The 16,362-nt window shown below is 43.3% G+C and overlaps 1 protein-coding gene and 1 pseudogene across 3 annotated transcripts; both read right to left on the reverse strand.

The window, feature by feature from the left end:
• Positions 1-851: 851 nt before the first annotated feature.
• Positions 852-2,995, reverse strand: LOC309370646 (zinc finger protein RFP-like; annotated as a pseudogene). The gene is made up of 3 exons: positions 2,992-2,995; positions 1,836-2,447; positions 852-1,521 (listed from the first exon to the last, which is right to left on the reverse strand). The product of its transcript is annotated as a zinc finger protein RFP-like (transcript).
• A 1,327-nt stretch (positions 2,996-4,322) lies between these two features.
• SAR1A (secretion associated Ras related GTPase 1A) lies at positions 4,323-15,467 on the reverse strand. Of its 2 annotated transcripts, none has more exons than XM_081913214.1 (7): positions 15,333-15,467; positions 12,427-12,501; positions 11,422-11,541; positions 10,629-10,694; positions 9,309-9,412; positions 8,777-8,908; positions 4,323-6,980 (listed from the first exon to the last, which is right to left on the reverse strand). In XM_081913214.1, the coding sequence occupies exons 2-7, from the start codon at positions 12,482-12,484 to the stop codon at positions 6,864-6,866; spliced, it is 597 nt and encodes a 198-aa protein (XP_081769340.1). In that variant the 5' UTR covers positions 12,485-12,501; positions 15,333-15,467; the 3' UTR covers positions 4,323-6,863. The 2 variants fall into 2 exon arrangements, with proteins under 2 accessions (XP_081769340.1, XP_081769341.1); XM_081913215.1 differs by lacking the exon at positions 15,333-15,467 and adding an exon at positions 14,735-14,847.
• Positions 15,468-16,362: the final 895 nt, after the last annotated feature.

Consider the following 16,362-nt stretch of genomic DNA (forward strand, 5'->3'; position numbering starts at 1 on the left):
CTCAGAGGTCCGTCCCTTCCAACTCTGCGATTCTGCCATCATCCCACAGGTGGTGCAAGTAGACTTAAACCACTCTTGAATTTGTTGAAAATAAATTTATAATCATACGCAGGTTTATTTAATATTTTTTTCTAAATATTCTCCAGAAATTTTTAATGGTTTAGTTAAGCATGCTATCCTTGAGTAAACGTTTGTCTTTTCATAGAATTGTAGAGTTGGAAGGGACCCTGAGGATCCAACCCCCTGCAATGCAGGAATATGCAACTGCCCCATATGCGGCTTGAACCAGCAACCTTAGCATTAGCACCACCCTCTAACCAACTGAGCTATCCAGCCATCAGATTTAGATTCTTTCTACCCCTTTAATTTTACAGAAAACAGGCTATAGGGACGCGGGTGGTGCTGTGGGTAAAAGCCTCAGTGGCTAGGACTTGCCGATCAAAAGGTCGGCGGTTCGAACCCCCGCGGCAGGGTGCGCTCCCGTTGCTCGGTCCCAGCGCCTCCCAACCAAGCAGTTCGAAAGCACGTCAAAGTGCAAGTAGATAAATAGGTACCGCTTACTGGCGGGAAGGTAAACGGCGTTTCCGTGAGCTGCGTTGGCTCGCCAGATGCAGCTTTGTCACGATGTCCACATGACCCGGAAGTGTCTCCGGACAGTGCTGGCCCCCGGCCTCTAGAGTGAGATGGGCGCACAACCCTAGAGTCGGACACGACTGGCCCGTACGGGCAGGGGTACCTTTACCTTTTTACTGATAATGTTTAAAACAGCACAACAGTTGTAACAATATGTTAAAGGGTAAGTAGAAAATTATCAGTTTCAGAGTCAAACCCATAAGTAGTAGCAGTTGCCAGGACATCACCATTTTTGCCTCTACATAGCTTCAGACATTATTGAAATATCGCAATGTTTATTTTGATGTTGAAAAGCAGGTATTGCCCAGCCCTAATACTGATACATCGCCCAGGCCTAACAGCCATGATTCCTTCCTCAGGGACAATATTCGGCAGTCCTTTCCTCTTCACAAATTCTCTGGCCACACCTGCAGCCCAGGAAGTTCCCTTGCTCACATCCACTGTTGACTGATGCTTCCCTGATGTTGATCCTTGAGAGCCAAGAACACAGTGGGTGGGGTTGGACCTACCAGTGCTGTAGGACAGCTCCCCATGCAACAGCTTTCTGACTGTCAAACACAATAAATCGAGTGTGAGCTGTTGCAGGGTCCAGCATCACATTCTCATTTATCCACTTTTGTTCAGTCAAAGTCTCTCTCAACTTCCTTAGTTCACCTTGCAGCGATGCACTCTCTCTTTGGAGAATTCCTGATGCACTGCACTGAGCTCTAAAGAACTGGGTGGAGCCGGAAACTGAAATTTGCCCCTAATGCACCTGTTATTTCCAATATCCTGCAGCAGCCCAGCTAGAAACTCCTGACACTTCGGCTCCAGCTCATTGATTAGGGTGCTGATAGGGGAAATCTCAAAAGGGACGCGGGTGGCGCTGTGGGTTAAACCACAGAGCCTAGGGCTTGCCGATCAGAAGGTTGGCTGTTCGAATCCTCATGACGGGGTGAGCTCCCATTGCTCGGTCCCTGCTCCTGCCAACCTAGCAGTTCAAAAGCACGTCAAAGTGCAAGTAGATAAATAGGTACCGCTCCAGCGGGAAGGTAAATGGCATTTCCGTGTGCTGCTCTGGTTCGCCAGAAGTGGCTTAGTCATGCTGGCCACATGACCTGGAAGCTGTACGCCGGCTCCCTCGGCCAGTAAAGCGAGATGAGCGCAGCAATCCAAGTCGGCCATGACTGGACCTAATGGTCAGGGGTCCCTTTACCTAGGGGAAATCTCAGAAAATTAAGCCACATGGCTCTTCTTCCTCCTTCCCAATCCAGCTGGGTTAACAGTTGTTTTTCTTTCTCAAGAAACTGGCGGAGCTTCTTCAATTCCAACACAAGCTTTTTCTTCTCAGCTTCCGTTTTTGCCACAAGATCTTAGCTTGGCTTCCCTACATCTAATTTAAATGACAAAATCTTGTGTCTCTCTTCTTCCAGAGTTTGCAAACAGTGATGTATTTTCTCCTGGTGAACTGGAGCAGCTTTCTCTATAGGAATCATGCTGTGATCTTTATGCACCCTGGACCTGTTGCAAACCACGCAGATGGATGTTTGATCGTTTTTCGCAGAGCTTCAGGGGTTCCTGGTTTCTCTTGCACAGCTTTTGTTCTCCTTTGCTTGCCGCATGCCGCACTGCATGGCCAACTCTTTGATATTACACAGGTGCCTGATGGGCTGGAGGTTCTACAAGGGAAAGCGCTTTCTGCAATGTAGGCAGGCAGAACACATTTGCACTAGGCCTTTCGCAGCACTGGGCAATGCGGTCCCAGCAGAAATTGCGCCCGCAGTCTATGGCCATCATTGGGTTCTGAAAACAATACAGGCAGATGGAGCAGGTGGCTTCTCATTTCAGGTGTTCATGTTTATTTTAGTTCAGAGGCTCATGCAGTGTCTTGAGAGAGGGGGAGATAGCTCAGTCATAGAGCGCGAGGCTCTTAATCTCGGGGTTGTGGGTTAAAAATTCCTGCATTGCAGGGGGTTGGACTAGATGAGCTTTGTGGTCCCTTCCACTTCTATGAGTCTATGAAATATAGACATTGGCTGCAGAGGTACTCTGAATCCACTCCCCATTTTAGGAAGAACTTGCTTTAGAGGCTTTAAGTCGAAAAGACTGTTTTATGTTTCCTCCCTGCATGCCTGTCAAACTGTTTTTACTCACCTCCCATAAATTCTCCTCCCCATCTCCTTTCATACTTGTATTTTTATCCCCTGCCTTGAAACTGTCACATCTCCCTGCCATTATTTAGTTCAGTTCCTAATTGTCTTATTAAAAATTATTTTCTCTCTCTATACGTAATTCCTTTCTATGCCTCTGCTGAACCCTTTTTTTTTGCAGAGAAGGGAGACCTCTCTGCCTCCTGACTTCTCCGACTCCATTACTCACCCATGCTGGCAGCAGCGGGTCCAGCTGCAAAATTACAGCCCAGCCAGGCTGTTGCTAGGCAACACTGGTTTGCACCAAGCACATGCACAACTTTCCTTATCCCCTGCATTGCCTAGCCTTGGCTGAAAAAAAACAATTTCCTAATTTTAAAAAAATGCAAGATGTCACACTACTACTAGGAAATTAGAGCAGTAGATTCTATTCAAGATTCGCATAAACATGTCCTTTCTTGCATTTCCTCTTGCTCTTAGATATGCATGCTTTCAAGCAGCAGAGCAGGTTGGGTAATTTGTGTGCCGTATCTGCCACAACAGAATTTAAGGAGTTGCTTGAGGTTGCAAAACGTTACGGCAGTCTCTTTACCCATCAAGTTAGTTAAGGTTGGGGCAGGGAGACTCTTGTGCCGGCCTTCCCGCAACATGGCCTGGGAGAAAATGCAAAACTTTTAAAGAAATGCACAGAATGAGATGGTCGCAAGGATCTTACTCAAATAACATGTATGCGATGAAGACAGTGGCCTATTTAGACAGGTGATTAACTCTTTTCCTTGCTTTTTTACTAGGGGCTGTGCTCCTGCTTGCTCTCCCCCCCCCCATGCAACTGCCAAGCTCTCTTTTCACCTTCCCTGCCATTTCCAGGCACCCTCCCCTCTCTTGTGCAACCCACACCCAGTACACAAAACAACTGGCACCGTCACCTCCAGATCTTCCTCCCTCCCCCTCAGCTGCAGCTACTAAGCACTTTTTTCACCTTCCACCCAGTTATGAATGAATGTACATCTAAGAGCAAAAGCTGCAATAAAGAATACTTTTTTTTTGCATTATCTGAAATAGAATCTACTTTAATTTTCATTTTTATTCAAATGGCCACTTAAGTAATAGCAACTAGCTGAAATATACAAACAGAAACTGTACCAGTTATACGCTTGTTCAGGCTCTACTTCTGTGTTAACTTCTGAATCGGGCTTTAACCTGTTAATGAATTTTCGATCTCGTTCTTTTTAAGCAACTCCACATGCAGAAAGGGCTTCCTTTTCCTTTATAGGTTTTCTTCTGAACCAACCAGCTAACCTAAACATGCTTCAGAGCTTCACATGCCAGAAAATATATTATTAACTCCCTCAGTTACGTAACTGAACATATTTGATGGCTAACACTACTATGTGACATACTTTCTACTACCTTCAAGTCACATTTTTTTTTATTAAAACCATTCATCTAAAATGCCATTATAGATCAGGAACTGTACACCTTTTATCACTAGTTTATTTTGTGAACATATGAACTTCTAATGTATTAGGATTATGGCCAGACTCAGTCCACTAAGTGTGATGGGTTGTTCTTGGGTTTTTTTATTAAAAAAACTTTATTAAAATGTTTTGGATACAGACAAACCTTCTCTGCAAACATGTTTCACGTTTCCAGAAATGGGAAGTTAAAACATTTTGCTAACAGAATGACATGTTCTCTCGCCTTCCAATCTGTAATCCAGTTTCTAAAGTATATATTAAACTTTATATCCATACATTGCAAGGAGTTAAGACTTGTCTAATGACAATACATGGCAAGGCGGAGCGGGGAAAGGTCAGAGCTATTCACAAGTACTTTCTCCAGTGGTTGAGACACCACCTTCATAGAAAACTATGCCTCTACTGGGCACAAATTCTATAGCTCTGTTCACTGGGGTCTTCCCTTTAAGCATGAAACTGGAGTATGTCACTTCTGGTAAGGGGTTACCAGGTCGCATATTGTTTCAAGAACAATTCCATTAGCATTCCTTGAATGTAACATCCAACAGGAGAACTCTAGGTGGTCAATACTGGAGATTCAAATAATGTAGTAACTGATCGGTTAAAGTCAAGTGTGTTTGCATGACCACTGTAGTTTGACGTGGTTCGCTACACCTCCTTGGCCACACAGTCATAGGCACGGTGGCCTGGGGAGATATTTACAGATTGAAAAGCTTCTGTAAAATCAAAAGGCTTCACAGAGACAAGATTAAAAGAGAAATCAATGACGATGCTATATGCAGCCATTTTTGGTGAAGACACTGCAAACAGGTCAAGAATTACAAGTATTCTATAAGTGGAAAGAGAGACATTGATCCTGATCAGACTTCTAGTTATGCTTTTCAGGAATAGTTTACTGTCACACACTTCTTTCTAATGATGGTTCAGCTTAAACTACCCTGGGAGTCAGATGCATCAACTGGTGCAATTTAAGTGTACCATGTTAGGAATACATTCTGTTCCTCTTGCTGGCAGAGAAAGTGTAAATTTTCCTGTCTTTACAGCTGCATTACATGCTTCAGTGGAATCCATTAAGTGTTTGGGTAAATAGAAACACATTTTGACATGCCCAAGCGCTGAGTGAATGTGGCAAAACTCAGAAGTTTTTTTAAAAAAACAAAAAACGATTTTCACACCACCAGCACAAGAAACTGGAACTTCAAACTATTAATGGTTATGTTAAGGACTTATTTCCCTTTCAAAGATTTTGATGCGGAGACAAAAGGTGCTAGATCACAGGAACTAACAATCAAGTTAACCTAAAGTCCTAGCAACAGAGTGCACCTTTCAGCAGAAAAAGTGCCTATGGCACAAAAACAAGAGTTCTTCTGGTGTTTTGCCATTTTGCATTTCATCTTCTGTAACAAAATTTAGCACACAAGTCACCTCAAGAGTTTTCAGACTCTGAGCCACCAATCTCTTGCATCTATCAGTGAAATACACTGCCAGCGAGCACTAAAATAATTTCAGCTAAAGCCCCATCATACTCCTTTAAAGGAGACTGATGTCTACTTGTGGTTTCTTTAAAATGGAAAATGAAGATGTCTAGGCAAGTAATGAAATTTCAAACACAAGCTCTGTTGAATATAAAAGAAACAGGGTTAGTTTACATTAACAGCATTATGATATGCATTTGGTGGAAAAATTTAATGCTACAGTAACCCAACAAAATAAACTCATGATTTCTACTGCATTTTTTTTCCAGCAGTTGCCTGCAATGTAGAACAAACCATATCACAAGCCTGGGACAACTGTTCCACTGCTGCTGCTGCAGAGAAGGGGGATAAGAAGACTGCCGACAAAGGAAGTGGTGGTAACTTTGAGAGGTGGGCTAAGGTGATTAACCGCATTTCAGACTCCTATGCATAATGACATGGAAAGCTAGAACAAGTGTGTCTGCATGTGCGTTCCATTTCCCTCCCCAACTAAAACCCCTGTAAATTAAAGAAAACAAATCATTGCACAAGTCAGTCCCAATAGCACCATCTTCATGATCAAACAGTGTGACAGCACAACCATCTTACAGGGCAACTGAGCCCATCTTTCTGTTCACTAAGGATTATTAATATCATGATAGCTGGTTCAGTAATTTGGGATCTCTCTACCTAAATAACATTTAAATAGATTAATAAAAACCCTATCGAATTCTGGCCCAAACAAGATGAATGCTAACTTAAGAAATCTAAAGGGACACCGTTTACATTAAACACTTTCTTTAAAAAATAGAATTGCTTTTTCCAAAGTCAATTGGCCACAGTGGTGAGACAGGTTCTCTTTTCCAGCCATTAAGAGCGCTGTGTGCAGTTTTGCGTTCCAACTCACCAGCCCCATTGTAACCGAAAGCCATGGTTTCCATGGGAAACAATGGCAACTGGAAGTGACAACAACCTGCACCAGTGTGTAGAATGTTATCTCCCAGACAAAGGGAAAAGAATTGTGTCACCACTGTGATATTGGGTAAGTGAAGACAGGAGTCTCTCGGTCATTGCCAGTATGCGGTTGGAGAGCCTTCCATGTTCTAATAGAAAAGTCCATAAGGAAGCTGTGAACAGGATCAGTCCAGGAGTAGATTTCTCTCCAAGTATCAGTCAATATACTGCGATAGCCAACGAAAACCTTCACCGTAGCCTTGCCTCTTCAGTACACTGCACATGAACACTTCCATGGGACGTGTGTTCAAGTCCTTCTGTGGCACATTCCCCTAGAGTCAAACAAGAATTCATTCACAGAGACTCAGTTGCGGAATTCTTAAAACAGTAAAAGAGTTACGCATGGCTTCAAACACAAACAAAACTTTCTTAAAAATTAGGGGTAGGGAATTTCTCAGCTGCAGGCCAATCATGGTGCACTGGGGTTTAAATTTGGCCTGCAATGCCATTTTTTAAAAACACACCCACCTGCCAATCAACTGACAACAGGGTGGGTGGGTGTGATCACCTGATGGGCAACGTTTGATTCTATGTCGGCTGTGTGCACAAGTTCCCCTGTTGGGAACTGATGTGTACAGCCAAATCAGCAGGATTTAACTCACCCTCATCAGCTGGTGAGTAAGGTAAATTCCTCCCCAGTTTGGCATGTAGTCTGGTGCAGCCAAAACTCAGTGTAGGGCTGTCTGAAACCCCTTTTGCAAACAGCTGAGCTATTTTTAATTGTAAGCATTTTAAATTGTAAATTTCACAAGCATATTAAATTGTATTTTTGAATTGTAAATTTTACCTTGACTGAAACATAGTATGCAGTACACAAATGCAAGAAACAAAAATAAAATTTGCAGTATACCCATAGAGGTCAAGCAAGCATGAACGTATGCAACACATTTTAAAATCTCCGTATATCTATCAGCCAGCAATGTTCTTTTGTTTTTTACGTACAGTCTATGTAAAAATAAATGGAACCCAACTGGACAACAAAAATGGCAATACTAAGAAATCACTGTATGCAAAATTCAATCTCCTAAGGCATTACTATTGACCTGAATGTTGCTATTCTCCAATAAAGGAACTTCAAATGGAGACTCAAGCAGGAAATGGTTAAATCGGAGAAGCTTGATTTGATTTGTTTAGGCTTTAAATCTAGATAATGCATGCCCTTTAGTAGGCATTCATTAACACAACGACTTAAGGCTTCCTATGTTATTAGTAACGATTGCTGTTGTGAATGATCTTGTATATATTTATGCTTTACTAGATTTGTCACACTAGATTTGTCCTTGCCCACTTTTTACAATTCTCTCTCTACACCCATGTATATATGTATCCTCCAACTGAAGGTAACATTTCAAGCATCTGATGAAGGAGACCAGGAAAGCTTATGACACAATAAATCTATTAGTCTTTAAAGTGTCAGGCGATTTTGTTGTTCATTTCTTTTTGGGGAAGCCAGGGGTTCACATACTATACAAGATTGGTCATTTCTAACTGCACATAAGAGAAAGAATTCCAAAAAGGAGCGAATATACCAAATAATGCTATTCTACAGAAGTGAGCTCTTGCAGTTCTCCTTGACCAATTGTACTTTTATTATAGCTTTGACTAAAACTAGCCTTTTACTTAACAAATTGCCTGGTAGCCATTGGTGACCAGGAATTACATGGTGAGCAAGTGGGCTGGTGGAGAGGGAGGGTTCTCTTGTTTTCCTCTTCTGCTAGAGTTCTTTGTTTCTGCACTGGCTGAGGAAGAAAGGCAGTCAGCCTGTTTGGTAGAAGGCAGTTTTCCCCACTGGTCTTTTAAGAAGTTTCTCCTCTTCCTGGGCTAGCACAGAAACACAGGCTACTAACCTCTTTAGTAGGCTAGTAAAACTACTAATATTTGCATCACACACAGATGTACTGAAAGCCTGTTATCTCTCCTTTCCAGTATTTTAAAAGCCATTAGAACTTCAGATTTCAAGACTTGGATCTTGAAATACCACTCTACTGAGAGAACTTTTAAAAGGATATCAGTCTTGCAATACAGTATATCTATTTTCTTATTTTTATGACCAGCTTTGACGTCTTACCTTTCCTGTGGTCTGCCCGTAAAGCCCAAAAATCTCTCGCAGCTTTTCCTCACTGATAGCTTCTGGTCTGTCAATTTTGTTACCCAAGATAAGAATTGGCACATTTGATATTGTTTCATCAGTCATTAGTGCCTATTAGGAAAAAGAGAATTACATGTGCGTCATAACATATCTGCAGCAATGATTCTCAATAAATCCCAAACAGTTTCTTGTCTATTATCATACATAAAATCTTTGCACCACTGTACAAAGTGAGGCATCACAGTAGTTGCACTTGACTTACAGTGATGTCCTACAGAAGTTTATTGAAAAGTATGTTCAGGCCTAAAACTGTTTCTATAACTTAGATGCTTTAACTACTACTGCCTTGTTTTCATTCTCCACTTTATATTTATTAGATTTTTCTCATTATGACACCTCTTCTCTTTCACACAGTCTTAAGATCCAATTCTTCAGGTGACAGAACGGAAGAGAGATTCTATACAGGCTCCAACTGGCTGTGTAAAACTGGGGGTGGGGGGGAGCTACATACATTAAGCTCCACTTTGGACTCCAAAAGACGTGCATGATCTGCGCAGTCCACTAAAAAGACAATCCCATTAATCGCTGGTAGATAATTCTTCCAAACACGCCGAGCTAAAAGGGAAAGAAAAACATTTTTATAAAGATAACACAGCCACCAGCTGCAATACCCAAGAAGGGCCGAATTTTGGTCACAAGTGTTTCTCGACACATTTTCAAATTCCAGCTTGCCATTATAATCAAAGTCAACAACGTCACTAGTAGCTGCTGCATGTGCTTATCTTTTTCCCTGCAGTGCAGGGGATGGACTAGATAACCCTTGGGGTGCCTTAATTCCTTTATTTCTATGGCAAGCACTCACTTCACACCTATGCTCAGTAATTTAAAAAGTATACATTATGTGAACTAGCTTAAAAATTTCAGTACTTCCCACATTTTCAGGGCCATTTCTTGAGGCCAACTTGTTCTGTTTTAAAAACTGAGCTACGTTTTATCTCCATGTGGTTGTTTCTGCAAGAGAGCTGTTTCCGTAAGGAGGATTAGAATGGCTATTAGCCACAATAACTATGTTCCACCTCCTCTACTGGAGGCAGTCCCCCTGTGGATACTAGCTGCTAGGAATCACAAGTGGGGAGAGTGCACTCAGGTCCCGTTTGCCAGCATCCTGAGGCATCTGGTTAGCATGTGTGAGCACAGGATGCTGGATTAGATGGGCTTTTGGACTGACTTAACTGCGAGCTTCTTTTCATGGTGGATGTTGCTATAACATCAAGTATTACGATATCCCCAGAGCAAACAAAAATTGTATTTTTATAAAAAATGTACAGACTTGGCTTGTATAAAAATGTGTCGTTTCAAACTCCCCCCACAAAGGGAGGTGTGGAGTAAAGACCCAAAGGTTTATTTTGGATGTGTGGGAGTGGTGAAAGGGCACTCTTCGTATCAGGTTCTCTTTGAGAACAGGGGTTGTCACATCATTCAAGATCATGCAAGTGTGGAGCAAAGAGGGGTAAGTATGGTTTGAGGAGAAAAGCATGGCAACAAGAGGTCCACAAACTCTAGCTTGTGATACAAAATTCATCTAACAATAAACCGACAGCGAGGAAAAAAACAACATAAATTGATGGGTTGCCATGCCAATGAAATTTGGACTTTGGCGGGGGGGGGGGGGGAGAGTCACCATACGAAAAAAGGTTGAGAACCATGATGGCATCATCATGACCAGCTAATTAAAACTGCCAGTTAATAATTTGCTACGTCAAAATAACCAACACCAAGACAGAAACACGTTATCAATCGCAAGTCACATGATGGGAAATGTTGCTTTTACCTTGTTCATGGCCACCGAGATCAAAAGTTGTGAAAGTCATTCCTGCAATTGTCAGTTCTTCTGATGCTGCAGCAAAGAAGGAAAATATTTTATGAACTCTGGTACCGGTTGGTTGTACTGTTTCTCTCACATATAAAAATGCCTGCATCTAAGAGAAGCCATTCACAGGAGAAACCAGACTTTAAAAGCATAGATGGCTAACCTGCTGCCATCCAGATGCAGTCCAATGACAACAGCAGCAGTTCCCATCATTTCAGGCCATTAGCTGTTTGTGGCTGAGGAGCTGGACTCTAGCAATAGCTGAAGGGCTAAGACCGTAGCCTTAAAGCACCACCTAAGTCTAAAATTACTTCTTAAACTTTCAAGTTCTTCAAATGACATGGAATAGTTTTTAATTCTAGCTTATAAAAATTTACCAGGTATAATGTGCATTTAATGACACAGTTCCCTATAATCTCTATAATAATTTATAAAATTATTAGGTATTAGGCTTATAAGCCTTACTTTTCAAGGCAATGAGAACTGCTATTATACAACTTTTTTTTAAACATACATGCCAGGCTCTAAGTCAGGCATGGCCAAACTTGGCCCTCCAGCTGTTTTGGGACTACAACTCCCATCATCCCTAGCTAACAGGACCAGTGGTGAGGGATGATGGGAATTGTAATCCCAAAACAGCTGGAGGGCCAAGTTTGGCCATGCCTGCTCTAAGTAGTCTAGTAACATACAGTAGCATTTTTTTTAAAAAAATGACCTTAATAGATAACACCACCCAAAGCTATGTAAAGCTTACTTGGATGCAGGGTAGGCACATGTTGACCCAACCTGTCGTCCTTAAGCATGTGCAGAAGAGTGGTTTTGCCTGCATTATCCAAACCCAAGAAAACTAACTTTCCGGACTTCTTGTATAATCCTGCAGAACAGAAAAGCAGCATGTAAAAAGCAGCATGTTAAAAAAATGGAATAAGATCACTGGATCAAAGCTGTATAATTAGAATAAACGGATCTTGAAAACTGTGTGTTGAATATCCATGCTACCTTGGGCACATTAACAGATGCTTTTCTACAGAAAATTGCCAGTGCTACTAGTGGAAGAAGGGAGCATTTGTGGAAGGGCTGAGCTTTCTAACTTGTACAGTATTGAAATTAAGACAGACTACTACCCCTTAGGTACTGTACAAAGTAGAAGTCTTCTGTTTTCATTGAGTTTTGCTGCTTGCCCCTCTTACACAGGTTTTTGTGCCCTTTAGTCTCCTAGAATTGTAAGCTATGGTGTCTCCACCCTTTCCTTGTAATTGTACAATTACTTCCATATAGACTCCAATACAGTTGGTGAGGTTAGCCAAGAGGGAAAAGGGGAGAAGGATCATAGCTCAGTACAACATGTGCTTTAAATACGGAAGATCTCAGATTCAATCCTTGGCATCTCCTGGTGGGGATAGGACAGTTTCCTTTCTTAAAATCTGAAGAGCTGCAGCCTATCAACTAGAGATGGGTCTGCAAAGTAGCAGAGGAGGGTTAGGGGAGTCTGTAGAATTTTGGCACTGCACAGGGTGCTGCTGAAATTTGAGACCCACTGTAGGTAGCCAGTTTTAAGAAATTAAAAATTAGCAAGGTCTCTAGGGCAAATGAGTAAAATGACACATTCAGAATTAGAAAAGTCAGAGGGGTGAAAATGGCATCAGATAATGTGCCACCACCTCTCAGTTCCTAGTAGCAGATTGTGTGAAAACCAGCAGTTCAGATGTTAACACTAAGCCCAAGAGAACTGTTCATAGGTGAACATTTGAAGCCTTACCTAGAAACTGCAGAACACTGCTGAAGCCATTGTAGATCCATTCAAATATGAATGACATTGTGGGAGATCAATTGCCTAGGAAAAAAATAAAAGCAATTGTTTGTGAATTTTGGCTATATACCAGAACATTTCAGCTATCATAATTTCCTATGAACTAGAAAGTTGCAATTTAAGAGGGACCAGCAGAAAAACAAAACTGAGTGGTAGCTATGAAGATAGCAGGAACAAATCAACACTTCCTCCCTCAAGCAGGGAATATAAGCTAAACAGTTTGCACAATGGCTCCTATGTTTTCAACTGACTCTCTGTACCAGCATATTTGATATGCATAGCAGGTTACTCTAACCCCATATGAAGTCAAGTTCTATTCTTAGTAGAAATGTTATGAGGTGTCTTCCCGAAGCTTCCAAATATATATTACTTCTTATGCAAGACTTTGAGTGACAACCCCACAAATCACAAAAAGAAAAGATAGAAGAGAAATTAAATTGATTTCTCTTGGTTGGGAGTCTTTCATTTGAGGTTTATGCACCAAAACAAGTCTTTAGGGGCCTTTGTAAAGGGCTAACGAGTGCCCCAACTACCATATAGCTGAGGATCCCCTGCCTCGTCACTGCATATGGTGAACACAAATAAAGGTTCTCCTTCTGCAGCTAGTGTGTTTAGGGAACACTCAAGCAAGGTACATAAGCCACTGGCATCCATTTCTCTCAGGATACAATGGAAGAATGCATGGATACACATTCATCTTAACTGAGGGTGGGAAAAGTTGTTCCTTGTTTCAGTATGGACCACAGCAGATGAAACATGGCCCACAAAACACACAATAACACTCATTATGCTCACAAATGTTCTTACAAAAAGTACCCATGGATACCAATATTAAGGCCATTTAACTGGTGCTCAGACCACATCTTCGGTTCATCTAATTCCAAATGGATAACTTTTAAACTTCTAATGTATTTATAAATTCAAAAGCATGGAATCCAAATGTTACAACAAAACTGCTGCTTGAATTACAAGAGGGAGTGGAATGCAAAGCAAAGGCTACAGGGCACACAATTTGGCTAAAATTAGGAGGGGTTAGGGTGGGGACATTTTCCTCATAAATTTGAACACTGAACAAGTTACCCACCAACTTTTCTGTCTAAAGTCCAGCATTACCAGATAATAATCCTTCCTTATTTCAACACAGCTACACAAATAGGATACCATGAATTCCAAGCTTAATCAGCCAGCGCTCAGCCCCATAAACAGACTGATGCCAAGAAAAGGTTCTGAAGTCTGAACCAGTTGACATTCCTGCATTGCAGGGGACTGGCCCAGATGACCCTTGGGTACCCTTCCAACTTCTGTGATTCTGACAACAAAACTATTGCCAGCACTTACAGAGTGCATTTGCCGTTACTACTAATAAACTAAATGAACTTCCATGACTTCTAGGATAGAGGGCATGAATTCCAGAAAGACTTATGGCTCAAAACATTTTGGTTATTTTAAAAGTTAGCTGTCAAACTATTCAGTTACTGGGGGGGGGGAGAGTATTTTTAACATAAATTTACAAAGGTTTCACCAGGGTTTCCCATACCTGTGTCTCCAGCAGTTTTTGGACTACCAATTCCCATCATCCCTGACCATCATCCTGCCAGCTAGGGATGATGGGAGTTGTAGTCCAAAAACTGCTGGTGACCCACGTTTGGGAAACCCTGGGTTACAGTACACTCCCAAGAAGAGAACAGCATCACTCACACCTTCATCAAAGCTCACATAAAATCCAAATGGCAAGTCTGGGTTGCCTTCTTTTACCCCTATCCCTTGTGACTAAACAGATTACATAATAACCAGAAACCCAACAGGTGAACAGAATTCACTTGCCACGAATTGGGAGCCTTCCATATATTTCTTTAAGGAACGAAAGTGCCTATGAGCAAAGGGATAAAGGTGGCAATCCTACAGAGAGCAAGCTGCCTTAGGGCGAAGCCAAAACCAAGGATGAGTAGCGGGTGGGCAGAATATACTGCTAGCAGTTCCGGCTTTTCAAACCAACTATAACCTTACAACGCAAGCCAGCAACTAGTTGGGGGACAACCAGGGTGGCAAACCAAAGACTCATGCCTCTCCCTCCCTCCAAAAAATGCACAGATGTCACCCTCATTCTCAAGAGACGGGCACAGATTGCCATTTTCTGTGTGGGCGGGGGAGAGAGAGGTCACTACTCCACTGTTTCGGCACTCGCGCTTTCCAGCCCCGATTTTACAACACCGGTTTAGCATTACAACACCATTATTAGTATTAATACCCCACCTACCCTTTTTGTTTTTGAGGAGGGGAAGGATGGAAGTGAGAAAGGTGGGCTGTCAGCAGCTGAGCCTTGGGGACTTCGGGGACCCCAAAAATAAATAAACTAAAGGAGAACGACGGAGAGAGTTGAGGAGAGAGAGAGAGAGAGAGAAAAAGAAAGACAGCAAGGAGAGGGAGGCAATCCCGGCAAGCCACGTAAGAGAAGGAAAAGGCTCTCTAGCTAAGGCCGAGTGAGAGAGAAAGAGAGAGAGGAACACTGAGCCGGTCCCGAGAGGTCAATGGACAGACGGAGAGAGACACAGGCACAAACATCCATCCATTATATTATAATTATATAATATATAATATAATGTATAATAAATATAATATAAAATATAATTATATATTATCCGGGAGGGGAGAGAGAGAGAAAAGAGCGGCTCCCTCCGGCTTCGGCCTCCTCAGACCACTCCTCCCCGCCCCCACCTCGCCTGCGTGTCACTTGCTCGCTTCCCTCCCTCCCTCCCTCTCGGCCGCCCGCCCGGCCCAGGCCCAACGCCCGTCCCGCGCCGCAGTCCCCGCGTTCCCCCGCGGCCTCCCTTCGCCCAGCGGCGCCTCCCTGTTACCGGACTGGGCGGCGGCAGCAGCAGCCTCGACCAACGACGGCGGCAAGCGGCTCCGACGGCTCCCCCTCACCCCTCCGCTCTCGCTCCTCAGCCGCCAGCGACACGCCGGAACTACGTAGCATCTCCTCCCTTCTCAGCGGCAGAGGCTACTTCCGGTGAGGGGGAAATGGGGCGGAGCTGGAGCGGAAGGCGGAGACGCCGCCGCCGCGCTGGCCCTGCGCGCTACGTGTCCTGCCAGAGACGCAGTGACGTCAAGAGCGGAGGCTCCGCCCACCGGGCGTGCAAGGCTACGAATCCTAGAATGGCAGCGTTCGAAGGGATCCCCGCGGTCATCTAGCCCAGCCCCTGCAATGCAGGAAACTCCACATCCCGTCCAATGTCTGGGGGCGGCGGCGGGGAAATAACAGCCCATCCAATATGAAACCATACCGGGCTTTGCTTGCTGGAATAGCTCAGTTGGTAGAACATGAGTCGCTTAATCTTACGAGACGTGGGTTCAAGTTTTATGTCGGGCAAAAAATTCCAGCATTGCTGGGGTTGGACTAGATGACCCCGGGGTCCCTTCCAACTCTATGAATCTATAATTCAGTTCGGCTGTCTATGAGAAGGTGAAGGAGGTCTCTGCAGCTCAGTCACCCTTCCATTGCGGCATGCTGCTCTTGCGGTCGCCGCGCAGGTGGGAGCAGGGCATGAGCGCAGGAGCTGTCTTGCCCACTTGCGATCTCCACCCCAGCAGTGGGTGTTTCCGAAGCTGGACGAAGCCACTGTGGCTAGTGACCAGGCTTATCCTCAGGGAGTTTTAAGCCTGTTTTAAAGCCTTCCCACTCGGTGGCCATCGGTACCTCTTGCAGTAGCGGATTGCTTGATTTATGTGCTGTGTGAAGAATTTCTGTTGTTTCCCTCATTTTTCCAATCTTGGAAGGCTGTGGATTCTCCATGAGAAAACACAATATTCGATTAGAAAATAAAGATCTGAAGCTTTCTCTCTCTCTTTTGGCCTGGTCGATTATCTAGCATCCATCCATTCGCT

Source organism: Podarcis melisellensis, assembly GCF_964234715.1.
Source record: "Podarcis melisellensis genome assembly, chromosome: 5".
NCBI classification, from domain to species: Eukaryota; Metazoa; Chordata; class Lepidosauria; order Squamata; family Lacertidae; genus Podarcis; species Podarcis melisellensis.